This window comes from Gymnodraco acuticeps, unplaced genomic scaffold (assembly GCF_902827175.1).
Source record: "Gymnodraco acuticeps unplaced genomic scaffold, fGymAcu1.1, whole genome shotgun sequence".
Lineage (NCBI taxonomy): Eukaryota > Metazoa > Chordata > Actinopteri > Perciformes > Bathydraconidae > Gymnodraco > Gymnodraco acuticeps.
Window position 1 is genome coordinate 1 of NW_022990763.1, and position 24,713 is coordinate 24,713.

The 24,713-nt window shown below is 42.6% G+C and overlaps 1 protein-coding gene and 1 long non-coding RNA gene across 7 annotated transcripts in view; both read left to right on the plus strand.

Moving 5' to 3' along the window:
* The first annotated feature begins 1,686 nt into the window (after positions 1–1,686).
* LOC117556784 lies at positions 1,687–3,794 on the plus strand. The gene is made up of 2 exons (XR_004570625.1): positions 1,687–1,949; positions 2,127–3,794. It is a non-coding gene; the product is annotated as an uncharacterized LOC117556784 (long non-coding RNA).
* Positions 3,795–4,542: 748 nt separating this feature from the next.
* The window catches only part of LOC117556786 (E3 ubiquitin-protein ligase HECTD1-like), a gene marked incomplete at its 3' end in the record, with an annotated part of 28,043 nt that continues 7,872 nt past the window's right edge, over positions 4,543–24,713 (plus strand). For 4 of the 6 annotated variants that reach the window (XM_034232299.1, XM_034232302.1, XM_034232304.1 and 1 more), the window contains 10 exon segments: positions 4,543–4,741; positions 12,456–12,637; positions 14,185–14,334; positions 15,360–15,594; positions 18,154–18,381; positions 18,606–18,887; positions 19,592–19,862; positions 21,759–21,835; positions 23,058–23,156; positions 23,262–23,376. In XM_034232299.1, coding sequence (XP_034088190.1) covers positions 14,195–14,334; positions 15,360–15,594; positions 18,154–18,381; positions 18,606–18,887; positions 19,592–19,862; positions 21,759–21,835; positions 23,058–23,156; positions 23,262–23,376 — 1,447 coding nt within the window. 6 annotated transcript variants of the gene reach the window in all.

Here is a 24,713-nt window from a genome sequence, read left to right on the forward strand (position 1 = left end):
CATCAACATGTGTCCCCTCTTCTTCATGTCTTTCTCAACATGTGTCCCTTTCTTCATGTCTCTTCTATCAACATGTGTCCCTTTCTTTCATGTCTCTTCTACATCAACATGTGTCCCCCTCTTCTTCATGTCTCTTCTACATCAACATGTGTCCCCTCTTCTTCATGTCTCTTCTACATCAACATTGTGTCCCCTCTTCTCACGTCTCTTCTACATCAACATGTGTCCCCTCATTCTTCATGTCTCTTCTACATCAACTGTGTCCCCTCTTCTTCATGTCTCTTCTACATCAACATGTGTCCCCTCTTCTTCATGTCTCTTTACATCAACATGTGTCCCCTCTTCTTCATGTCTCTTCTACATCAAACATGTGTCCCCTCTTCTTCATGTCTCTTCTACATCAACATGTGTCCCCCTCTCTTCTGTCTCTTTCTACATCAACATGTGTTCCCCTCTTCTTCATGTCTCTTCTACATCAACATGTGTCCCTCTTCTTCATGTCTCTTCTACATCAACATGTGTCCCCTCTTCTTCATGTCTCTCTACACAAACATGTGTCCCCTCTTCTTCAGTCTCTTCTACATCAACATGTGTCCCCTCTTCTTCATGTCTTCTTCTACATCAACATGTGTCCCCTCTTCTTCATGTCTCTTCTACATCAACATGTGTCCCCTCTTCTTCCCTGTCTTCTACATCAACATGTGTCCCCTCTTCTTCATGTCTCTTCACATCAACATGTGTCCCCTCTTCTTCATGTCTCTTCTACATCAACAGTGTCCCCTCTTCTTCATGTCTCTTCTACATCAACATGTGTCCCTCTTCTCATGTCTCTTCTACATCAACAGTGTCCCCCTCTTCTTCATGTCTCTTCTACATCAACATGTGTCCCCCTCTTCTTCATGTCTCTTCTACATCAAATCGTGTCCCCCTCTTCTTCATGGTCTCTTCTACATCAACATGTGTCCCCTCTTCTCATGTCTCTTATACATCAACATGTGTCCCCTCTTCTCATGTATCTTCTACATCAAACACGTGTCCCCCTCTTCTTCATGTCTCTTCTACATCAACATGTGTCCCCTCTTCTTCATGTCTCTTCTACATCAACATTGTGTCCCCTCTCTTCATGTCTCTTCTACATCAACATGTGTCCCCTCTTCTTCACTGTCTCTTCTACATCAACATGTGTCCCCCTCTGTGGAAAGAGACTCTGAAAGTTTCAGGAACAAAGATTCTCTCTCTTTTTGATCCATTTCTATAAAAACCTGTCTGAAAATGAGCTGATCAGATTTTGGCCACTTGATGATGTCATAACGATGTGTTGTCTTGTGTAACCATTAGCCAATCAGCAGCCAAGGTAACCCCCCCCCCCCCTCCCCCTTATCACCTGAATCTCCTCCTAGAGCTCCATTGAGTTCTTTGTAACCAAGTCTCTCTCAGAGGGGCGTGGGGAGGGGCTCCTTATTTTCATCTAAAGTAACAGACAGAGAATCAGCACTTTGGAAACAGGGCTGAAACAGAGGGGATTATGGGTAATGCTGCAATGATCTGTTTGGTGTTTCAGCCAATCAGAGACAGGCTCTGTATATATCTGAGACCTGTGATATATTGATGAAAAACAGTATGATAGGAGACCTTTTAATAAAGGACATTTCCGGATTGATGTGATTTGTTTCCTCTCCCTCAGGTCTCTCATCGCGTCGTCTCCTCACCTGAAGTCTCGTCTGGAAGCGGCTGTGAAGGGAAACCAGGAGAGTCTGAACGCTAAAGCTAGCAGCGCTAACCCCGCCGCCAAGTCCTCCCCCAGCATCACGCTCAAAACCAACTTCCTGTGAGACCATTCAGCCGAAAAAACAAACAAAGATGGAGGTTTTTGTTAACACAAATGCACCGTGCTGCGTTCACTGTCCCCTCCGGACAAGCAGCACTCTTGTTGCCTGAGAATCTGAAGGGTAAGATGGAGAAGAAAGACAGACGTTATGATCGTTTAAAGTTCAACAATCTTTATATCTCACTTCTTCCACACGATGCATGTCACGTAATCACACATCACTGTTATTGATCGTCTTATTATCAATCAGTAACTGTCAATAATCTAACTGAGCAAAAATCCTTTCATGTTTTTATAGCTAAGAAGATCTGGTTTTAAGGAATGAGACCATTTTAAAACTGACTGAAGGAGGAACTTGAACACGTTATCTTCAGTGTGTGGCGTCAGGGGAACACACAGAGTGGAAACTGAATGAAACTGATTTAGAGCTGACGGAAAGGATGTCAAATATTTGGGAAAAACGCAAAATTCTGAGATAAAAGTTGGATAATTTTAAGAAAAAACAGATTTATGAGTTTAAATAATTCAGACTTTATGAACTTCATATTGACAATAAGCTGCCTTCACGTCTGATTTAATCGTCCACATGTTTCTTTGAATGTTTTTGCAATTTTAAGATATCCAAAAACCCTCTTTGGTTTTTGAGTCTAAATAAATAGAAACACTCTTTTGAAACTGATTGTCCAAAATTGGTTTTGAAAAAAACACTAATTTCATTAATAGATAGTCCTATAAGTTACACAATATGATCATATGTTGTTAATATTAATAATGATATTCTCTATTATGTTTTGTAAAGAACAAAAATAAATGTTTGGGTGTTAAAAAAAACCTAAAATAAACAAATATAGTTCAGAAAAAACTGGAAAAATCAATGAAATGTGAAAGTACTCACAAAATAGACAAAGTAGTGCAACAGCATAATGTTTACCTAAACAGGTCTTTGTTCAATTGTAAACAAATTCAGTTTGCACATCCGATATCTGCTTCAGTGTTGTCATACAGATTCATTTTTTATATATTTTATTCAACATGTAACATGACTTTACATTATATACCATGGTGTCATACAGACCACCAGATGGCAGCAGGACATTATAAGATTTCTCAAAAACATCAAATTCTCAGAGTTTTGACTTTTCTCAAAAACATAATCTACCATAAAGGATGCATGTTAAGTAGAGGCAGTGAGTTGGACCAATCACAGGAGAGCATCTTAAAGAAACTCGATGCCTTTGCCGATAAATAAAGAAGGGAAAATGAAACTAACACTGTGCTTTTTTATAAGGTCTGTACGTAAGAGGGAGCCTTCATTTTGAAATGACTGTCATCTCTCGAAGCAATCTGAAGTTAGCGGTAGATAAAGCTGCTTTTCTGCATCAACAACAAATCGAGGTCTTCCTTTCACCCTCGCATGAATAAATGAATGTCAATAACAGAGAAGAGCTCAAAGATATGAAAAGGATTTGTATTTGTATTAGTCAAATGTTAATATGTAAGGTTTAATGTCGACAAATCACATGAAAACACAAACTGAAGATTGTTATGAATCATACGGTGGCCTGTAAGGGACTGTTTAGTCGTCAGCACTTTAGATAAAAAGACACAATATCAACCGCGTCGTGTTTTATCAGTTTGAAGAATGTATGTTTGTTTGGTTTTAAAATACTTGTATTGTCTGAATGTCAACATTCATATCAGTGAAGAGAATAAAGACATTTCTAACATGATGTCCTCCATAATAAAACACTAAATCATTACCTGCAATAAGTAAAATAACCAGGTGAGCTTCTGTCTTCCTCTGTGCTTCACACACATGCTCACACCAGCAGTATTAGTGTGTTTAAATGTGTGTGTGCTCACCTGGCCGACTGCTCTGTGAACTGTACAGCTGTGACCTGAATGACTGAGTTAACATGATGTTTTCTAACGACACAAGTGAATAAAAACATGTTTTTTTCTTCTAGTTCACAGTCAAGTTTTCTTTATTTGTCCTCAGTTTGTTAAGTGAACAAACACTGGTGATGAGGTACATATTTATTAGTCGCCTCTGAAACTCATATTTTGCAATACAGCAATTGTTACATACATAAATATAGCTATGATACCACACAGCATCAGAAAACATTTTAAAATATATATTTTAAATTAAATGTAGGATATGAATACAAAATATATATTCAACAGTTGTTGTTTTTGTAATTATTATCAGTTTTGAAACGCAGCGCCCCCTTACGTCTGCTGCGTCGCCACAACATGCTGCCTTCAGGGACTGTCGTAAACTCAAGAATAAACTAGATGAAGCGTGATTAAGTGATTTCATTTTTTACACTTACATTATACTACTCTGTTTTTAGGACTGAATATTTGGCCTAAATGTGTTTCATACTCTAACTGTTGTTACCTTCCCCCATTCCTACACAGTAACTAAGAGTAAACCTTGTATTTAACATTTTTTAAATAAAATTCAAACTTAATTTCAGAATCAGGTTTAATACTATCTAGGTTTTAACCATGCAAGGACTGTAATAATATTATTTAAATAAACAGGAAATACAAGACTGGTCTTTCTATGCTATGCACCATTTACACCAAAGCAAATTGCTCGTATGTGTAAACCTACTTGGAAAAAAACGATTCTGATAATTAACGTTTTGGGTGTGTTGTATTTCCGAGCTGACGAGCAGCTCCTGAACGCGGCAGCAGCAGTCGGCTCTCCATTTCGGTCTCCTGTGTTTATCGACTCTCCGTCACTCTGACCTTTTTTTTTTATACCGGTTCTGAAGATATGGGAACGCCTTGATTAAAACTCTGAATCGGCGAAACACACGGCTATTCACCCATCATTTGGACCTAGGAGATCCTAAGACATAAACCGCTACTGCACGTCTCAGAGCCGAGAAGAAAAACACGGTGAGTGGCTCATCATCCCGCAGGTGAATCCGACCAAGAGCCGGGTTGGCTCGTATTGTTTGTCCGAGGATGAGCTGCGGCCTCTCGGCTCTCCCGGAACTCGAGCCCCGCGGCTTGTGTTTCGAGTCAAAGGCCGCGTAAACATTTAGCTCAAAAAAGGAAAATACCGCTTTAAAAGACACACGGTGTGGTAACAGGTTATTTAATTCTTGATGTGGCAGGTTTTCCCTTTGTTATAATTACGGGTTTATAAAAAAAAAACGAAAAATATGCTGTTACTCCAGTTAGCGTTTAGCTTAGCTAGCGTGGTGTTAGCATGCTAACTGTAGCCGGGTTTCATTACTTCTAACACAATTATATACATGATAAATAACCAACAAGTAATGTCGTTCATCACTGCTGGATTCGTGGCTATAAATGTATGGCATTTTCTGTGAGTTACAGTTTGTTTTAGAGGCCTGACAACATCGCAGTTGTTAATTAGCACAGGGAAGCTAACGGCTAGCTTTATTCTCAGTAACTGTAATACCCTGACTGTATATCCGACTGTAAATCTGCCACTAACACATCAATATCCTCTTATGTAGCTTTGTGTTTGATTACATAATTTGGCTCCCTGTGTCCCGGACAGATGATGAAACCTAGGGTTACTGTTGCTAGCTTTGTTAGAAATGCACCATGTAATTTCCCCTGTTTTACTCTCCTGTTGTGGCCGAGTTGCTGACATTGTGCAAGTTTGAAGTCACAAACAAAGGAGGTTTGTTCAAGAAGGGCAGAGGAGAATGGAAACGTAAAGATTGATACTTTATTTATCCCATGTAGGAAAAATATCTTGTCACAGCAGCATGTTGACAGTCTTATCTACAAGAATAACAAAATTCCTGAAAATTGAATACAAATTAAAATATGTACTTATTCGCAGTTAACAAATACTTATATTCAGAGGATTATCCAAATATGATAAACTATACAGAATAAATAATACTCTAAAGTCACAACTATCAGAAGAGACCAGTGTTTTAGTTTTTATTCAGTCATGGAAGAAGTACTTTGTAAAAAACTAACAATATATCTCCATAGTGTGAAGCAGAAAACAGCATTCTCTGCTTTATTTGCATTTAAAACTACCCCGATAATTCATTATCTATGTAATTTCTGTAGATAGTATTCATACAATGTGTTTATTCATCATGTGTTTGAAAGAGTCATACGTTTTACATACAAGTTAAATTCCCAACCTGCTAAACCAGAGACCCTTAAGACTTATAACTACCTCTAAACATTGGATAAATAGCTAAGATACAATCAATAGGGACATAACAAAAGGATTTGAGAGTAGAGGACCTAGCATTCAGAGTATTCAAGCTTTCAAATAATGTTGTAACACATTCCCTTCAGTTATCTTTGAAAACACATACAGAAAAACAACAGTTTTATACTGTAAATAACCGTCCTGTATACATGCAGACCTCCGCAAACCACTCTTAAAAAGGTCGTACAAATAAGTGTACTTCTTTTATACATGCTTTTTTTTTTTTAAAGAGTCTTATGGGAAAGTGAATTGTGTAAGCAGCCTGTGGTTGAGCTTTTTAGATCCACCCCTCTGCTGTTCTGGATGTTTCTATCATATCTTCATGGCCAGATGGAGTGCAATTAGTTTAGATGTTAACATTTTCCTTTCTATGACTTGTTCTCCATAGATAAGGAAATATAATTGACAGTGATCAGACAAAGTAAAGGAGTGGATTATCACATTTCAGGAGTTGGAAACACAGGATTTCGCACCGAAAGGCAACATATTTTATTATCTGTAAGTGTTTAAGTTATTAGATTGTCTTTTTACTAAACCTCAGTTGTTTCCATTTCATTCAGCTATTCTTGTCCTTGACCTAGTCTTCAGTTTTGTTGTCGGTGAATGACTGATCCATTAATCAGCCACATATTTGACTTCAGATTCTTCATTATGGAGCTCAAAACAAAACTCACAATAACAAAAATGATTAGGCCGATTTATTTTGGATTGTAATAATAATAATAATAATGGGTTCCATTTATAAAGCACTTCATATTCGATTTCAAATCCCGAAGTGCTCCAAGTAGTGAGCATGAACAGTATACTGTGCACTGATGATTGGACAAAACCAGACTTTTGATGCTTTGAGAAATTGTCATTAGCACGTTCGCTATTTTTCTTATATTCGACAATCCCAATGATTTTAAAGCTGGTAATGCCACGAGCGAAATCAATTGTCAATTGATCTGACCCTCAGAATTAGTATTGGTGCCAAATACTGATTAATTATTTGGTTTGGCCCCGATGTGACGATCCATATTAAAGCTTCTTTGTCAAGTTCTGCTTTAAGGATGACTGCATACTCAGTAGGGCTGTACCCGAATATTCGTTCGTTAGAGTACTATTTGGGTTTCCATTTCGTTATCGTTTTTTTTGGTAGCCTTGCTGCACTGCGGCTGCCAAAGTGAATTTATTGAAATCTCCAATATCAAGAGCTTGTGCCTCTTCGGGGGTGCTAACACTTAACCTTAAACTTAATCGTTTACTTTCTCCGTCTTTTATATGAAGATAGGCCTATGACATTTCTCCGTCACGTTGTTTCCATAGCAACAACAACTTAAGACATATACAACTGCAACGAAAGTAACAAACGCAATATCCTTTTCAATTAGAACACACAAATTGGGTTACATTAACAAATAACTATAAAACAACAATACTGTAGAATAACAAAATGAATGCCGTGAATAAACTGAAATACACGTGTTGAAGCGGTTAACTTTCTTAAATATTCTTAACTCATATTCTCGTATTCGAATACCTGAATAATTTCTAATATTCGATGAATCGTTCCCATCCCTGTTTTGAGCCCAGTTTACCGTGTTTTGCTCAGTGTGGATTTGATCTGCTGTTAATTGTGATTACATTAGTCTGTCTGAGACACAGTGTGTTCTGTCTAGAATAACTTCCACAGCCTGCGCACAAGGCTGGATGAGAAAGTGTTTTTACTTTCTTGCAACCACATTTAGATTGTGTGCAATGTTTATTTGTAGTTGCATCACATATGAAATTCAGTTGCTCTTAAACAGGGCTGCACGAATGAGAAAAAACAAGTAATTGCCATTATTTTTCACTTATATTGCAATTACGATATGACTCACGAGTCATCCTTTTGAACCAATTCTCATCATGAAAAATATATGGTGTTATATTTTTAAGAGAAGCTGTAACAAAGGAATATCTCTAAGTGTGTAGAGAAGAATTTATAGTCCAGAATATCTCTGCATCTCCACAACACTTCTCCTAAATGTATTTCAGCACACATTTAACCTTGAATATTGTTCCTCCTGCGATTCGAATATCCCCCTTCTTTCGATTTCCATATCATTTGGATTCATCGTGCCCTAGTCCAGCATTTCATACAAAAGGGATTGCCACAGACCTGCATAGAGCTTCGGCTTTTAACTCTGCCTTCAATCTGCAACTCGAAAGTGCACACAGGACTCCATGAAGGGGTGAAAGCAAAACCCTGCGAGCGACTGAGTTTTTTGGGTGAGTCCCCGAGGGCTTGAGAGGGTAGAGAGGCGGCCATGGCTCTCTCTCTCTCTCTTGTGATGATTAATCTGTTGATAAGAGGATCTGTCCAGAGCAGCCGGTTCGTATCCAGACTGACTGACAGGCCGGATGGCTTCAAATTAGGCCCTAATCAACTTATCCTGGACCCATCAGACTCCCAGCGTGCCATGCTGCATTGCTATGAAACCAGACGGTGTGTTGTGATCGAGATGTTAAGGAAAAACTGCCTTGCTTTTGATGCAATTTGGACGAAAGGTGTACAAGAACCTAATGGATCGAATTCACGGCACAGATTCACCCATTAGGCTTCATCACGTATGGAAAGCACTTTAACCGGTGTCTGCATCTACGATTGCCTTTTTTCTTTTATTAAAACGGGGAGAACTGCACCTCGTTATTACAAAATAATCGGTCTTTTGATGTGATGATCGTTTCTCATTTTTCAAGCCAAACATCCAAGTATTTAATGCTTCCAGGTACTCGGAATATACATGTTTCTATCATTATTATTATATAACGTTCTGTATTTGGGTCTTGTCAGACAACAAGGCAATGCGGCTGCCTTTATGAATGATTATTGTTAGACGTTTGATATGAAAAGGGATTTTCCACGCTTGACATTACCAGTTGTTCCTGTTTTTATTCTTGTAGCATAAGATTGGTTTAAATTGTCTACGAGGAAATGATTGACTTGATCTTGTGTCAAAGCATTGGTACAAATATAAAAAAACACAATTGTTTACACTGGGATCTTTCAACCAACACCTGAAGCTTTTATTTAGTTTAACTTCCTCAAACAGATCCGGCATTTCTCTGCTGCACGTTTTGTGACTTCTTTAGTCAACATATTCACAAATACTGATTTATTATCAATAATTAAAAAGCATCTCCTTTTATCTAAAAAGCCAAGAATCGTCACATTCCACAATACCTTAGAAATGGTAGAAGCCGTCATGATTTCTATGCATTTATTAAACAGAACGCATGCAGACATCCTAGGCTTCGTCTGGACTGAGAGCTTTTTTTTTAAGCTCCCCAAATCCTCCTGACTCAGCAGCGACAGACAGACAATCAGTGGTGCTTAACCTGTTCCTCAATTTAGAAGATGTTTTTGCATTTCTCTCACACTCTGGCTATTAACTAACGGGTTCCTTTTTTCCAGTAAGCCTACCTCTCAGTACGTCTCTGAATGGGGACGACATGTTTTCTTTGTTGTAAATGCAGAAATGTTAACAATAGAAGTGACAGACGTACATTTCAATACACACCCTCCCCCCGACCCAAAAAGAGTTTGTGTATTGATTTTCTCCTCTGACTTCATTTTGATTGTACCAGGCAACACTTAAATGTCTGCAGCTGAGTTTCAAATGTCAGATTTAGCTGTGAAATTGTTAAAAACATAGATCAGACCTGAATGATTTGACTTTATGGAGCTGCTGCTGGTTTCCTTCCACAGTCGGTTACAACCTTCATTAAAAGCTCTTCACACTGAATACTGTTTCCTCCTGCCTGAGCGGAGCCCCCGACTTTCATATCCAAGTGCTTAACATTTGCATATTGGCTGGTTTCAGTTGACAGTGGAAGATCTATGAACGCCCCCCCCCCCCCCCCGCCTGTCAGACTAGATTCAGGGTGTAAAAGCTCTGAGGTTCAGATTAGCTGCAGACTGTTCCTGTAACGACAACACGCTGTTCAATTAGCTCCAGGCCCTGAACTTCCTCTGGGACTCTTTTAGTGCAGTGTGTCTGTCGTGGAGGCGTGTGGCGCAGTGGGTTGTGTGTAGGTGTTGGGGTCAGGGGGTCACAGGTTCAAACCCCACTGCAGTCAGGATGTCGTTGTGTCCCTGAGACTCTTCACCCCAAAGTGCTCCTGTGGGGATCGTCCTCAGTACTGAGGATGTGAGTCGCTTTGGATAAAAGCGTCTAACAAGTGACATGTGATGTAATGTTGTTGCTTTTATTTATTTTATTTAAAACAATATGAAAGCAGACAGCGTCCTCTTGGGTAAAAATAAATGCTTACAGAAAATATTATACATAATATACATACATACAATACGTCCTTGCACACACATCTACACATGTATCTCCTTGGATGCTCCAACACTATGTGTATACATGTCGGGCTAAGAAAGGCAGGGTTACATCGAGGGATGCTCCGATCGATCGTGAGCCGAGCAAAACACACACTAAGAGTTAGACCTAACACACTTAGCTATTTTATCTACCTCTGGAACAAGCTACACTATTTATAAATGTGTTTATTCTTCACTGTCGGGTCACTCATTACTGGATCAGAGAGCTGCACGAGAGAGAGGAAAAGAGACGCTTCCTGTTATTCTCCAAAGTGAATGTAAACTTGAATAATGAACTTCATCTGAATGTAATAATTATGTTGGTTGTTTGTGGAAGCTCCAGTGAATGAGCATTAACTGAGTTTTACACATCACTTTAAATGGAAGATCCCCATAGGCCCCGCCCACTCCATCGGATCGGCGCCCAAAATTGGCGATCGGAGCATCCCTAGTTACTTCCCACTCTCAGGGTCTTCGGGTCACTTTGTCCATGATTTACTTTTTTAATTCTCTGTCCTGGGTCTATGATTCGTCCGTTTGCAGATGACGTTCGGTTTATGAGGTCTTGGTACAGGGTTCTGTTGTTGCTTTATGAGGAGTGTGTTCATCCGAGATCTGTGTTGAATTACCCTGACCCCATCTCATCAGACGCATGTCTTTGGCACGTGCCGGACATCCTGCATGAAAAGCTTAGACAGCTGCTCCGTCTTCCAGGAATTACACTGGAAAGAGTGAAGCTCAGCAGATTCATTGATACTGTTGACATTCAAATTGTTAATCAACATTTAGATGCTGCGGCGCTGGGACAACATTACATAATAACAAACACTGTTGCCGAAATCAGAGGCGGATTTTTCTTTATCAACATCTTAGATCAGTGGTAGATAGGGTTAGGAACCGAAACTCGGTTCCAGATGAGAACCGATAGGAAAATGCCGGGTACCCGTACAAAATACACCATTTTGGTTCTGCTTAACGGTTCCTAAACGCAGTAGACCCTGTATTCCACCGGGTCCGTCTGCGCCGCGGTGACCCGGTGGAATACAGGGTAAGGGCGGACTGGCCATCTGTGTGTTCTGGAGAATCACAGAACGGCCGATCGTCAGCCGGCTGTTGACGGCCGGCTCGGTTCGATGACGGCTGGCACCGCCCTTAATTTTTTAAACGGCATCATGTAAGTTGCGCTGACAGGCGACAGAGGTCCACAGTTGCCCCGCAGCGAGGCTCCCCGCGCCCTCCCGTAGACGGTTCACGAGCTCAGTCACTTCATAACACCAAAGATGGATCGCTTTGAAGTGAGGCTCCACTACACTAAGAAAGACAAGGCACAGAGCTATGCCTGTTAATAGCTTGCCACAGGCATAGTTAAAATAAAGCACAGCTATTGTGCAATACATTTCTATTGCATTTCTATTTTTTTATTTGTAAAAATGTCAGTTAAAGCTTAAAAGAATAAAGATATTTTTGTTATCTAAACGTTTGAGCTCTTTCTTTTACAATTTTGGAATCAAAACGGGGAATCAATGAGAACCAGAATTGGAATCGATTACATTTCAGACGTTACCCATCCCTAGTGGTAGATGGACCGCAGAAATAAGAGTTACATTAAACCTCCCCTCCTACCCTTTGCCTTTAATACCTTCCTGTACATATTATCAAAATGGACCTGTGTAATCAGATTATAGTCATCCAGGAATGATCCACTGCTGTGTAAACAAGTTTACAAGAGGCCTTCCAGAAGTGTCTCCTTCCTGCATAAATGTATCACCCATTAATTACCCTGTGTATAAACAGAAAATACGTGGAAAGTAAATAAGGTTATCAAGTCATGTTTTCACTTTAATTTGACATTAACTTCTTATGTTTATATGAACATCTATGAACTATTCTTACTTTCAATTCTAATATATACATTTTTTTTATTCTACCTTTTTTATTTATTCCTGAATTGAAGCAACTGTCAAACCAAGTTCCCCGGGATAACCAAAGCATCTTGATTTTCTTCCTCTGTTGCCGGGTCATTAAATGTCTCCATTGTTTTGTTTTTTCAGATAAAGAGACTACATGTCCCAGAAACCCCTGCTGTGAGAGCGAGCAACTACTTCTTCTTCTTCTCTTGTCCGTGTTTTTCCTCTCTCCTTCCTTCCGGTTGGTTGGATGAGTCCCAAACAGCGACAAAATTGTGAGCAGTGATTGGGCGCTGAGCCGGACCGGGTAGCCAACGGGGAGCCAGGTAATAACCAGAGAGAAGGTACAATTATATAGTATAATTAAGCAAGTGATATAATGACCATATACCACGGCTTGTCGTGAGCTATTGCTTTTATAAAACGGTTACCAAGTGTGGCAATATGAAAGAAAAATACACACTCTAATTTAAATAGTTTTTATTAGTAAATAATGATGTTCAAAATGAAATAGTCCCTCCGTTGCCTTCTGCACGAACACTAAAAGCTAGCAAACATATTAGACGGAGAGCGTTGATCCATTATTTGGCTATTTATTTACATTCATGTCTATGTTGCCGTTTATTGTGCAGCCACTGAAAACCTGTCCAGCATCAGTAGCATGCTTACGAGGTCACTTGTATAGGTTGAGGTTGTTCTGGCTGTTGCTTGGCGTGGCGAGAATATTGCTCCACTTTCTCCGGTCCCCGAGATTGGGCTTCCAGCAGCTCTGGAGAGACCTGTGGCCACTAACGGTCATCATGTCTCTGCTTGGTTTCAAGACCCCATCAGAAAGCTTTTGAATGGAGCTACTTTTCCAGTTGGTCTACCTGCTCTTCTCGTAGCTCTGCATGTCGTCGTTCAGGTGCTTTTTTTTCTGGAGATAGGCACTGCTCAATCCACTCCTCCGTAGTAAGACCCCCCGGAGGTCGAAGTTAACCTTAAATGTTTCCATCTTAAGCTTTGTAAGTTAGTTAGTTTCGTAACGGACGTAATGTAACGGACGTAATGTAACAGTTGTAACGGTTGTAGCTGTTTCTCAGACGCGGAGGGATACTGACTTGTGAAAAGTAACTACAATTCTACCCGTGATATACGCTCATTATATCACGGCTAAGAACCAATCAGATTGCTTGATTTGACTTGTCCTTTTCATAATATTATAAATATATAATAATATTAGAATCTGCATTTCAAGCAGGTTCACAGAATAATTAGTTGGATTAAAACAAGGGGAACTTCACTGTCCTTTTTCAAGCAAAACACCCAAGTATTTGATGGCTACTGGTTCTTAGAAGATATACTTTGTCTTGCATTATTATTAATATATTAAAGTTATATCTTTGGGATTTGGACAGACGGTCAAGAAAAGAATGTTTTGCCTCGATGAATGAATAATCAAGGAAGTAATTGATAGACATTTGATCGGAAAGGGATTTTCCCGTGCTTGGCCTTAATATTTGTTCCTGATGGCATTAGATTGGAAATGTAAATTGTTTGAGGAAATTGTTCACTCGCCTCAGGTTAAAGGAAATGATTGATGGACTTTTCAGTAGCATTGATATATTAGAAAATACCATTCAGGATAGGACAGCAATTTGTTTAACACTTTATAGAGAGAAAAATCATGCAGAATGTCATTGAGCAGTCAAATGCATACTGTAGATGCAACAGTGCACATTTCAACCAGGCTGCCAAAAAGCTGATCAAATATACCCCCACCCCAGCATGAAAGAAAACAACAGTTTTTTTAAACTGAGTAAATGAGACAAGTATACACGTTCTCATAATAGACAAAGGGTCCTTCATTGACATACTTTTTGTGTCCCTGCAGGCTAGCCATCATGGCGGACGTGGACCCGGACACCCTGCTGGAGTGGCTGCAGATGGGCCAGGGCGATGAGCGGGACATGCAGCTCATCGCTCTGGAGCAGCTCTGCATGCTGCTGCTCATGTCTGACAACGTGGACCGCTGCTTCGAGACGTGAGTGTAATGAGCTTAAAGGTCCATACGTCTCCTCTACATCAACATGTGTCCAAGGACAGGTTCCTTGAACACAACACGAGCGTAACGTGTCTTCACGTGGTTATGTCTCGTCTGAAAGGAGTTCTGACGGAGAGCACCGGAACGCCGCTCCAGCCCTTAACATATTGCAGTACCCATAAGAAGCCGTACACATGCCGCAGTGTTTGCGTGGCTGTGTCTTTAGTTGTAAGCACAGTGGCGATCTGTTGTTATTAGCATCTGGTTAGCTAGCTATGCTAACGAACTTAAAGAGCTTTTCTACAACCAGGTGGAAGAGAGCTATCTCCTGAGAGGCTCAAATAACCTCAGCTCAGTGAGGTTAAGGCACACCTTGATATGATCATTGTAGTTATTAATGAGACATTAGAGACTAAATGAATAACAGGTATAAAATACTATGACAGTAACAAAAAAGTTGTTACAAATAACAAGAATAGAGTTTAAAAGGGGAGTGAGTGATTTGTAAAATATCCAAAAAGAGAAATCTGTTCACGGCCCTCGGAGGATGTTGTAAAAATTGAAATGGCCCTTGAGAGGAAAAAGGTTCCTCACCCCTGGTGTGAATCATAATAAAAAACCCTTTATTTATAACTTAACATCTCTGTCTCTATTGATCTGAGTATATTATAAAGAACAGTTAAATGAAGCATTATAGCACAGGCCTTTGTCAGATGGTATATTACGCTGTTTTCTTTCTGCTTCGAATAGTTCTCTCTTTTTTCACCATACCTGTGTTTGCATCCCTGATAATAGGGGATCTTTAAAGAAAGTCCATTGAGCTACTTTAAAAGAATTGCAGAGATCCTGCATTACTTGCAACAGTTTCTTCTTGTACTATTTTACAGTTTTGTTTTATGTCTTAGAAATAGTTATGTTGCATTATTGTTGTAGCCTTTGACTTAAGCATTTGAACTTCTACTTTGAAATCCTTGTTTAATAAAAAAAAACTGACCCCCCCCTCTCTCTCTCTCCTCTCCTTCCAGCTGTCCTCCTCGCACGTTCCTCCCGGCGCTCTGTAAGATCTTCCTGGATGAGAGCGCTCCGGATAACGTGCTGGAGGTCACGGCCAGAGCCATCACCTACTACCTGGACGTGTCTGCGGAGTGCACCCGGAGGATTGTGGGAGTGGACGGAGCCATCAAGGCGCTGTGCAACCGGCTGGTGGTGGTGGAGCTGAACAACAGGACCAGCAGAGACCTGGCCGAGCAGTGTGTGAAGGTAGGAGCCCAGGGGGGGGGGGATATCTGAGGGGAGATTTTACAGGGTTGGTTGTTTTACTGTCGATTGTGACTTAACTGAAAGGGCTATCTGTTAGCCTGAATTCACAAACCATTGCTCTCGTCATCCTGCTTTAGGGGGATCTGTAAACTATCGGAATCATTTAGTAAGGCGGTCCGAATCTTTGTAAACTTCTGCACAGGCTCTTTTAGAGTGTACCAAATGTTCTCAAATGTAAGGAAGTGCATAGTGTCTCTTATCCATCTAGTAAAATTGGGAGGTGCTTGCTCAAATATATAAAATATTCTTGCAGTATTATTCGCCCTGAAAAATACAACTGTACACTTTCTGAATTCGGGTTTCTCCCTTTATCCGAACTAAGACTATTACCTCATGGCAAAAATAACTTCATTCAAACATCAAAATAAATGTTCCTGGTTAGTCTTTCTACTTGTCCACCAATCGCCAACTCTGTTGAAGTCAAAGTAACCCTTCATTCACAGAGGTGTGTGTCAACATTTCGCTCTATGCCCCTAGTTCATGCTCTTTTTTGGAGGCAGACCCTTATTTGAAAATGAAATGACGATAAATCCCCTGAAATTAAGAGCCAACGCACTGACAGACGATATATTCGTGCTGACATGATTTTGGTCTGAGGTGAGACTCTCTGCAGCTCTGCCTGATGATGAGAAAGCTCAGTGGAAAAGAGCCAGACGGCGTTTCTGCCTCTTCAGTGTTTTTATCTCGTTAACTCGTCCTTCAGGCTGCAGTGATGTTAGGTAAGCAGCAGCAGTGTGTTTTTGTTCCAGTGAAATCTCATCAAAAAGCATCTGTTTGGCTTATTTATCTGCAGTGCTCCTCTGGTGTAATCCTGCACAGGGCCAGGCAGATAACAAGAGGTTAACTCAGGCTACGAATAACAACTGACCAGAGATCAGCCTGTTGCTGTGTTTGTGTGTTTGTCTTGAGACGAGTCATACCACAAGCAGGAGACTCATGACCATGTGTTAGCAGACGTTTATTAATACACATCACGGGACAGTAGGTGTCTTTATTCAGGCCTCAGTTTCTCTGCTGAAAGCTGCCGTTGATCTCAAGTTATTTAATGTTTTCACATTAAACAGCTGTGCAAGAGCTCCTTCTATCACCTCAGGAACATCGCCAAACTCCGCCCCACACACTCACTCTGTCTGACGCCGAAAAGCTACTCCACGCCTTTGTCTCCTCTGGAAATGCACTCCTCATCGGGATCCCGAACAAAATAATAATAATAATACATTTGATTTATATAGCACACTTTAAAGACAACGTCATCTCAAGTTCCTTCACAAAGCTATAAGGAGAAAACATTTAAATATATCTAAAGGAGCATATTGAATAACATATGGTAATATATAAAAAAGCGTCCAGAAGCTGCGGTACATTCAGAACAGCGCTGCTAGGATCCTGATGAGGGTGCGCAAATATGATCACATCACCCCCATCCTTAAAGCACTACACTGGCTCCCCGTGGAACTGAGGATTGAATTCAAGGTCTCCGTCCTCACCCACCTGTGTATCCATGGATCTGCCCCTCCCTACCTCAAGGAACTCCTCACCCCCCATACCTCCTTGCGGACCACCCGCTCCAGCAACTCCAACCTCCTCAGACCCCCCAGGACCAAGCTCCGTACTATGGGAGACCGGGCGTTCTGCTCGGCCGCTCCCAGTCTGTGGAACGCTCTCCCCGACCACATGAGAGCACCACAGACCGTGGAGGCCTTTTTAAGAAAGGCCTCAAAACCCATCTGTTCAATGGAGCCTTTTCCTAGACCTTTTAATTCAGGGTCTCCGCGGGGTCTTAAATCAATTTAGTGAAAATTAAGGCTATTAAAAAGTATTAAACGGCATTTTCCAAGGTGTTACATTTTGTAGCTTGTTTTCAATAAGTATATAAAGTATCCAGAGAGGTTGTATTCTACAGTCTGCCTGAATGTAATCATGGCGTAGGTGTGTAGTGTGATTCTGTGTAGTTTATTGATGGCATCCCGTTGGGTTTGACGTCATCTGAACAGGACATCGCACGCTCACTGCTTGATAGCGCGAAGGTCCGTTTACGCCGGTTGTTAAACAACATCGTTATGGGGAAATGCAAGTCTGCGTCCAAATGGTTGGAAGATAAGGAGGAAGGACAATCAATACTGTATATAGTCAATGAGGTAAAGTGTGTCGCCAAGGTAACCGGTTAAAACTGAAAGTGGCGATGAGGTCTTAAAATGTATGGAAAGGGTCTTAAAAGGTCTTACATTTGACTTCCTGCAGATACCCTGGATATAAAACCTAGCATAACAACTCCATGTTTGTAAGGCTTGAAACTGCAAGTTGACATCAACAGTTCTAATTTAAAACTCATCCTGGAACCACGGACCCAGTTTGACTCTCTTTTTATTGTGTGTGTGTGTGTATATATATAACTTTCAGTTTAGTGATGCTTGTCATCTGGTTCAGAGAGACGGACAGGCACAGGTATGTCCTCCTGTCAGAGAGCGTTTCATTCTAAGCTTGATCTCTTCTTCAAAGGTGCTGGAGCTGATCTGTACCAGGGAGTCTGGCGCTGTGTTCGAGGCCGGCGGTCTGAACTGTGTGCTGACCTTCATCAGAGACAGCGGACACCTGGTCCACAAAGACACGCTGCACTCCGCCATGTCCGTGGTGTCCCGGCTCTGCAGCAAGATGGAGCCTCAGGACTCGTCTCTGGAGACCTGCGTCGAGTCTCTGTCCAGCCTCCTCAAACACGAAGACCACCAGGTAACCTTTTCAGATGTGTAATCAGATAGATCATTTGTTCGTTCAACAAAGCCCTTTCCCGCATTTATTGTGATTTGGGGCTATAATACATTTTGATTTGATTCATATTATAGTCTTACACCTTCGAAATAAATTAAATCAAACCTCGGAGACAACAGTTTGTTTCCCAGCAGCAGCAGCTTTACCAGCAAATCTAACCTCGCTCTCGCTCTCTCTCTCTCCAGGTGTCAGACGGTGCCCTGCGCTGCTTCGCCTCATTGGCCGACAGGTTTACTCGTCGTGGTGTTGACCCCGCCCCTTTAGCCAAACACGGGCTGACGGTGGAGCTGCTGTCCCGCATGGCGGCCGCCGGAGGCTCCGTGACAGGCCCCGCCTCCTCCTGTAAGCCCGGCCGGACCTCCACAGGCTCCACCCCCTCGGCCCCAGACGCAAAACTGAGCAACCAGGTGTCGACCATCGTCAGCCTGCTGTCCACGCTGTGCCGGGGGTCACCGCTCGTCACACATGTAGGTCTACCTCCATTAAAAACAAAACGCATGAAGCCAAAAAAGTTATCATGATTAATTTTTGTTTCTTTTAGCTAGAAGGAATTATAATGACATGTTCAAAGTCTTGTATGTTTGGAAAAGGCTTAATTGGAACCATTATTTTTCCCAAAGTTAGGATTAGGCTTGATTTAAAATACATTTTCTTTCAACAGGATGACACTAAACATAATCTGCTGTTCTATCTACATCACTCATGTTTAAAAAATACGCAATACGAAACAATCCTGCTATAATATCTGTCTGCTGGTGTCACCAGAATCAAAACGTACAAATGTATTGGTAGCTTCAAAAATAAAGAAATTGCCATTGATTCCTGTTGTTATAAAGAAATGTTTTTTGCAAATGCATTTATAGAAACCATTCAGATGGTTTGGAAAAGTCTGTAAATATGGTTCACAGTTTTCACTCATATCTGTTAGTGTCAGCAGAATCAACACCTACAATTAAAATGCTTTCAAAATAAAGAAAGTGACAATTTACATTGAATCCTGTTGTTATAAAGAAATGTCTTTAACTACATTCTTTGCACTTGCATTTATAGAAACCATTCAGATGGTATGAAAAAGTCTGTAATGTATTTGGTTTAGTCGCTGAGAGAGAAGCGATAGAAACCCTGGATTTGACAGAACAGCTGAAATGCTCCCCTTCCCTCCCGTCTTCAGGACCTGTTGCGTTCAGCGCTGCCCGACTCGATGGAGTCCGCTCTGGGAGGAGACGAGCGCTGCGTGCTGGACACCATGCGGCTGGTGGACCTCCTGCTGGTTCTGCTGTTCGAGGGACGGAAGGCTCTTCCCAAATCCACAGCCGGGTCCACGAGTCGGATCCCCGGCCTGCGGCGCCTCGACAGCTCAGGGGAGAGATCCCACCGACAGCTCATCGACTGTATCCGCAGCAAAGACACCGACGCTCTGATCGACGCTATCGACACCGGAGGTAAGAGCACTGACAGTGGATACGGCTAAGGTTAATGAGGGTAAAAGGACATTGCATTCAACATTTCATGACACCAAGAAATTAATTGGAAACAAAATGTGCCTTAAAGGTCCCATGTCATGGCCATTTCCACTGATCATAACTCCATTGTTGAGGTCGACTAGAATAGATTTATATTGTGCAATTTTCCAAACTCACATTGGTTTCTCAAACAGCATCTCTGTAAACTACGTGTATTCACTGAACTTCACTCTCTGCCTTTAACGGCTCGTTGGAGCTCCAATAGCTCCAGCCCCCACCCTCCCTGTGAGCACACTCTGATTGGTCGGGACGTTGTGAATCGCGCTGAGCTCCGTGGAGGTGTGGTTTCCTTGTTTAGCGATACTCAGCCAAACTCATCCTGAGCACACACAAAGTCACAGCCGAAGTAAAAACAATAAGTGTGGCTTGATATTGAGTAAGAAAAGGGTTGATAAACGCTGTGAGAACGGGTCTGCAGAGAGAATGGGTCTGCAGAGAGAATGGGTCTGCAGAGAGCATGGGTCTGCGGAGAGAACGGGTCAGCAGAGAGAATGGATCTGCGGAGAGAATGGGTCTGCGGAGAGAACGGGTCTGCGGTGAGAACGGGTCTGCAGAGAGAACGGGACTGCAGAGAGAACGGGTCTGCGGAGAGAACGGGTCTGCGGAGAGAACGGGTCTGCGGAGAGAACGGGTCTGCAGAGAGAATGGGTCTGCAGAGAGAACGGGTCTGCAGAGAGAACGGGTCTGCAGAGAGAATGGATCTGCGGAGAGAATGGGTCTGCGGAGAGAACGGGTCTGCGGTGAGAACGGGTCTGCAGAGAGAACGGGACTGCGGAGAGAACGGGTCTGCGGAGAGAACGGGTCTGCGGAGAGAACGGGTCTGCGGAGAGAACGGGTCTGCGGAGAGAACGGGTCTGCAGAGAGAATGGGTCTGCAGAGAGAATGGGTCTGCAGAGAGAATGGGTCTGCAGAGAGAATGGGTCTGCAGAGAGAATGGGTCTGTAGAGAGAACGGGTCTGTAGAGAGAACGGGTCTGCAGAGAGAACGGGTCTGCAGAGAGAACGGGTCTGCAGAGAGAACGGGTCTGCAGAGAGAACGGGTCTGCAGAGAGAACGGGTCTGCAGAGAGAACGGGTCTGCAGAGAGAACGGGTCTGCAGAGAGAACGGGTCTGCAGAGAGAACGGGTCTGCAGAGAGAACGGGTCTGCAGAGAGAACGGGTCTGCAGAGAGAATGGGTCTGCAGAGAGAACGGGTCTGCAGAGAGAACGGGTCTGCAGAGAGAACGGGTCTGCAGAGAGAACGGGTCTGCAGAGAGAATGGGTCTGCAGAGAGAATGTCGCCGCGATCCCAACTGTCTGTTATCAGCCTGCAGCCAGGGAGGAGAAATCAGCAGGGCTGCCTGCACTGAGTGTGTGAGGAAGTCCGTGGATTGGTCAATTTGGACCAATCAGCGGGGGCTTAACGTAACGGCTGCACGGATTGGTCCATTTGGTTCCGGGTACCGCATGACGTTAAGCCGTACCCGGAAGAAACATTGGACAATGACGTATCAGTGACGAATCTCCAACGAGGCATTCTGTGTTAGAGTTTTACTCGCTACAGGGTGTGCTTTGAGGGTTTGTGACTGCAGACCGTTCACATGCAGAACAACCATCATAACACAAGGGGACGGGTAAGAACCGGAAAAGCATGACATGGGACCTTTAAATGAGATAGTACCAATTAATACTTCATCCCCACTTTTTCAAAACCAAGAAACACTGACCTTCCTTTTGGATGTATCAGTCATAATAGTACAGACTATTACAACTGCTAGAAATTGCAGTTGCTGTGTTTCAGCAACAAAAAGTGACTCCCTGCTTTTTTCTATTTCAGCTTTTGAGGTGAACTTCATGGACGATGTTGGACAGACGCTCCTCAACTGGGCTTCAGCTTTTGGAACACAGGAAATGGTAAAAATAAGAATGAACACAGACGCTAAACTCTTTGTTTAAATCCACATTTTGTCAATTACCTTGGTTCAAAGTGCAATTTAAAAGTAGTAGTACTATAAACGCAGCAGGAAGCCGATGGACTGTCCACTCCAAGTAGGGAATGAGTCCTTACCCCAAGTGAAGGAGTTCAAGTATATCGGGGTCTTGTTCTCGAGTGAGGGAACAATGGAGCGTGAGATGGGCCGGAGAATCGGAGCAGCGGGAGCGGTACTGCAGTCGCTTTACCGCACCGTTGTGACGAAAAGGGAGCTGAGCCAGAAGGCAAAGCTCTCTGTCTACCGGGTCATTTTCGTTCCTACCCTCACCTACGGTCATGAAGGATGGGTCATGACCGAAAGAACGAGATTGCGGATACAAGCGGCCGAGATGGGTTTTCTCCGCAGGGTGGCTGGCGTCTCCCTTAGGGATAAGGTGAGAAGTTCAGTCATCCGGGAGGGACTCGGAGTTGAGCCAGTTGAGGTGGTTCGGGCACCTAGTTAGGATGCCACCTGGGCGCCTCCCTAGGGAGGTGTTCCAGGCACGTCCAGCTGGGAAGAGACCAAGGGGTAGACCTAGGACCAGGTGGAGGGATTATATCTCTTCTCTGGCCTGGGAGCGCCTTGGGATCCCCCAGTCAGAGCTGGTTGATGAGGGGAGAGGAACGTTTGGGGCTCTCTGCTGAAGCTGCTACCTCCGAGACCCGACCACGGATAAGCGGGAGAAGATGGATGGAGTACTATAAACTAGTGCTGCTCAATTAATCGTATTTTAATCGCGATTACGATTACGAAAACAACGTAATCGAAATAAAACAATTATTATTATAATTTAAATAATTAGTTTTTCTTCGGTTTCGTCAGTTGAATTATACTTAAAGGTCAGGGTAATCAACTGTTAAAAACATACTGTTCACAATTTTCTTTTCTCCAATAAATGGATGTTTTCAAAGTCAATGAATAATCGCATTTAAAATTATTGATCCAAATAATCGAGATTATCTTTTTTGCCATAATCGAGCAGCCCTACTATAAACGCCTGAATTTCCCGAAGGGGATAAATAAAGTTCCATCTTATCTTAGTAGTAAAAATGAAAGTAAAACAGGATTGGAGGTGATAAAGTCAAGGCTGTTCAAAGGGGATTTCGGTTGGATACTTGGAGGGAAATGTTTGACCGACCATGTGTTTGTTGTTGTTGCTTCAGGTTGAGTTTCTATGTGAGAGGGGGGCGGACGTCAACAGAGGTCAGAGGTCATCTTCACTACACTACGCTGCCTGTTTCGGACGCCCACAAGTAGCCAAGGTAAGCCCCACACAGAGACACAGATCCAAGCAGAATGTGTGAAATGTCTTTCTGATGGATTTAGTCAGTGAGTTCTCCTCTCTCACTAAATGTGTGTTTGTCTAGACTCTCCTGCGTCACGGAGCGAACCCTGACCTAAGAGACGAGGACGGGAAAACTCCTCTGGACAAAGCCAGGGAGAGAGGACACAGCGAGGTCGTGGCCATACTGCAGTCCCCTGGTGAGTGTGAAGAAAGAAAGGAAGTTACGAAGTACATTTACTCAAGTACTGTACTTGTGTACAATGAGGAGGTATTTACTTCTCATGCCACTTTATACTTCTACTCAATTAACTACGTAAGTCACACTTGAAAGCAGAATTTATATGTACTTTAACAGTAAAGTAAGAGCACTTTTACTTAGGGGAATGATCCTTTCACCTCTGGTAAATACTACCATATTACTACTGTTAATTCATCAATACTACTATTACCCCCAACAGTATGTTTTAAAACACTTTGCTCTTGATAAGAGACATCAACATTTAACACGCCTTTCAAGCACTTAATTTCCCTTTTTGAGATGGACAGCTTAACGATCATTCTCAAAGAAATGCTCTGGACTTGCATCGTTTTTATGATTTTCCCTTCATCACTCTGGACTGACACAACATTTTTAAGCGGCTGAAATATAATCTGTCTGTGGGTCGACTCTATTCTGCTGTGTGAGGGAAAGCATGTAAGCCTGCTCGCTCAGCAGCAGTGAGGTAACTCTAACCTGTGTGTGTGTATTTGTGTGTGTGTGTGTCTCTCTCCCTGTCTCTCTCTCTCTCCCTGTCTCTCTCCCTGTCTCTCTCTCTCTCTCTCTCCCTGTCTCTCTCTCTCCCTGTCTCTCTCTCTCCCTGTCTCTCTGTCTCTCTCCCTGTCTCTCTCTCTCCCTGTCTCTCTGTCTCTCTCCCTGTCTCTCTCTCTCTCCCTGTCTCTCTGTCTCCCTGTCTCTCTGTCTCTCTCCCTGTCTTTCTCTCTCCCTGTCTCTCTCTCTCCCTGTCTCTCTGTCTCTCTCCCTGTCTCTCTGTCTCTCTCCCTGTCTCTCTTTTTCTCTCCCTGTCTCTCTCTCTCCCTGTCTATCTTTTTCTCTCCCTGTCTCTCTCTCTCTCTCTCCCTGTCTCTCTTTTTCTCTCCCTGTCTCTCTCTCTCCCTGTCTCTCTCTGTCTCCCTGTCTCTCTCTCCCTGTCTCTCTTTGTATCTCCCTGTCTCTCTCTCCCTGTCTCTCTCTGTCTCCCTGTCTCTCTCTCTCTGTCTCTCTCTCTTTTCCTGTCTCTCTCTCCCTGTCTCTCTCTCTCTCTCTCTCCCTGTCTCTCTCTCTCTCTCTCTCCCTGCTCTCTCTCTCCTCTCTCTCCCTGTCTCTCTCTCTCTCTCCCTGTCTCTCTCTCTCTCTCTCCCTGTCTCTCTCTCTCCCTGTCTCTCTCTCTCTCTCTCTCTCTCTCTCCATGTCTCCCTGTCTGTCTGTCTCTCTCTCTCTCTCCCTGTCTCTCTTTTTCTCTCCCTGTCTCTCTCTCCCTGTCTCTCTCTCTCTCTC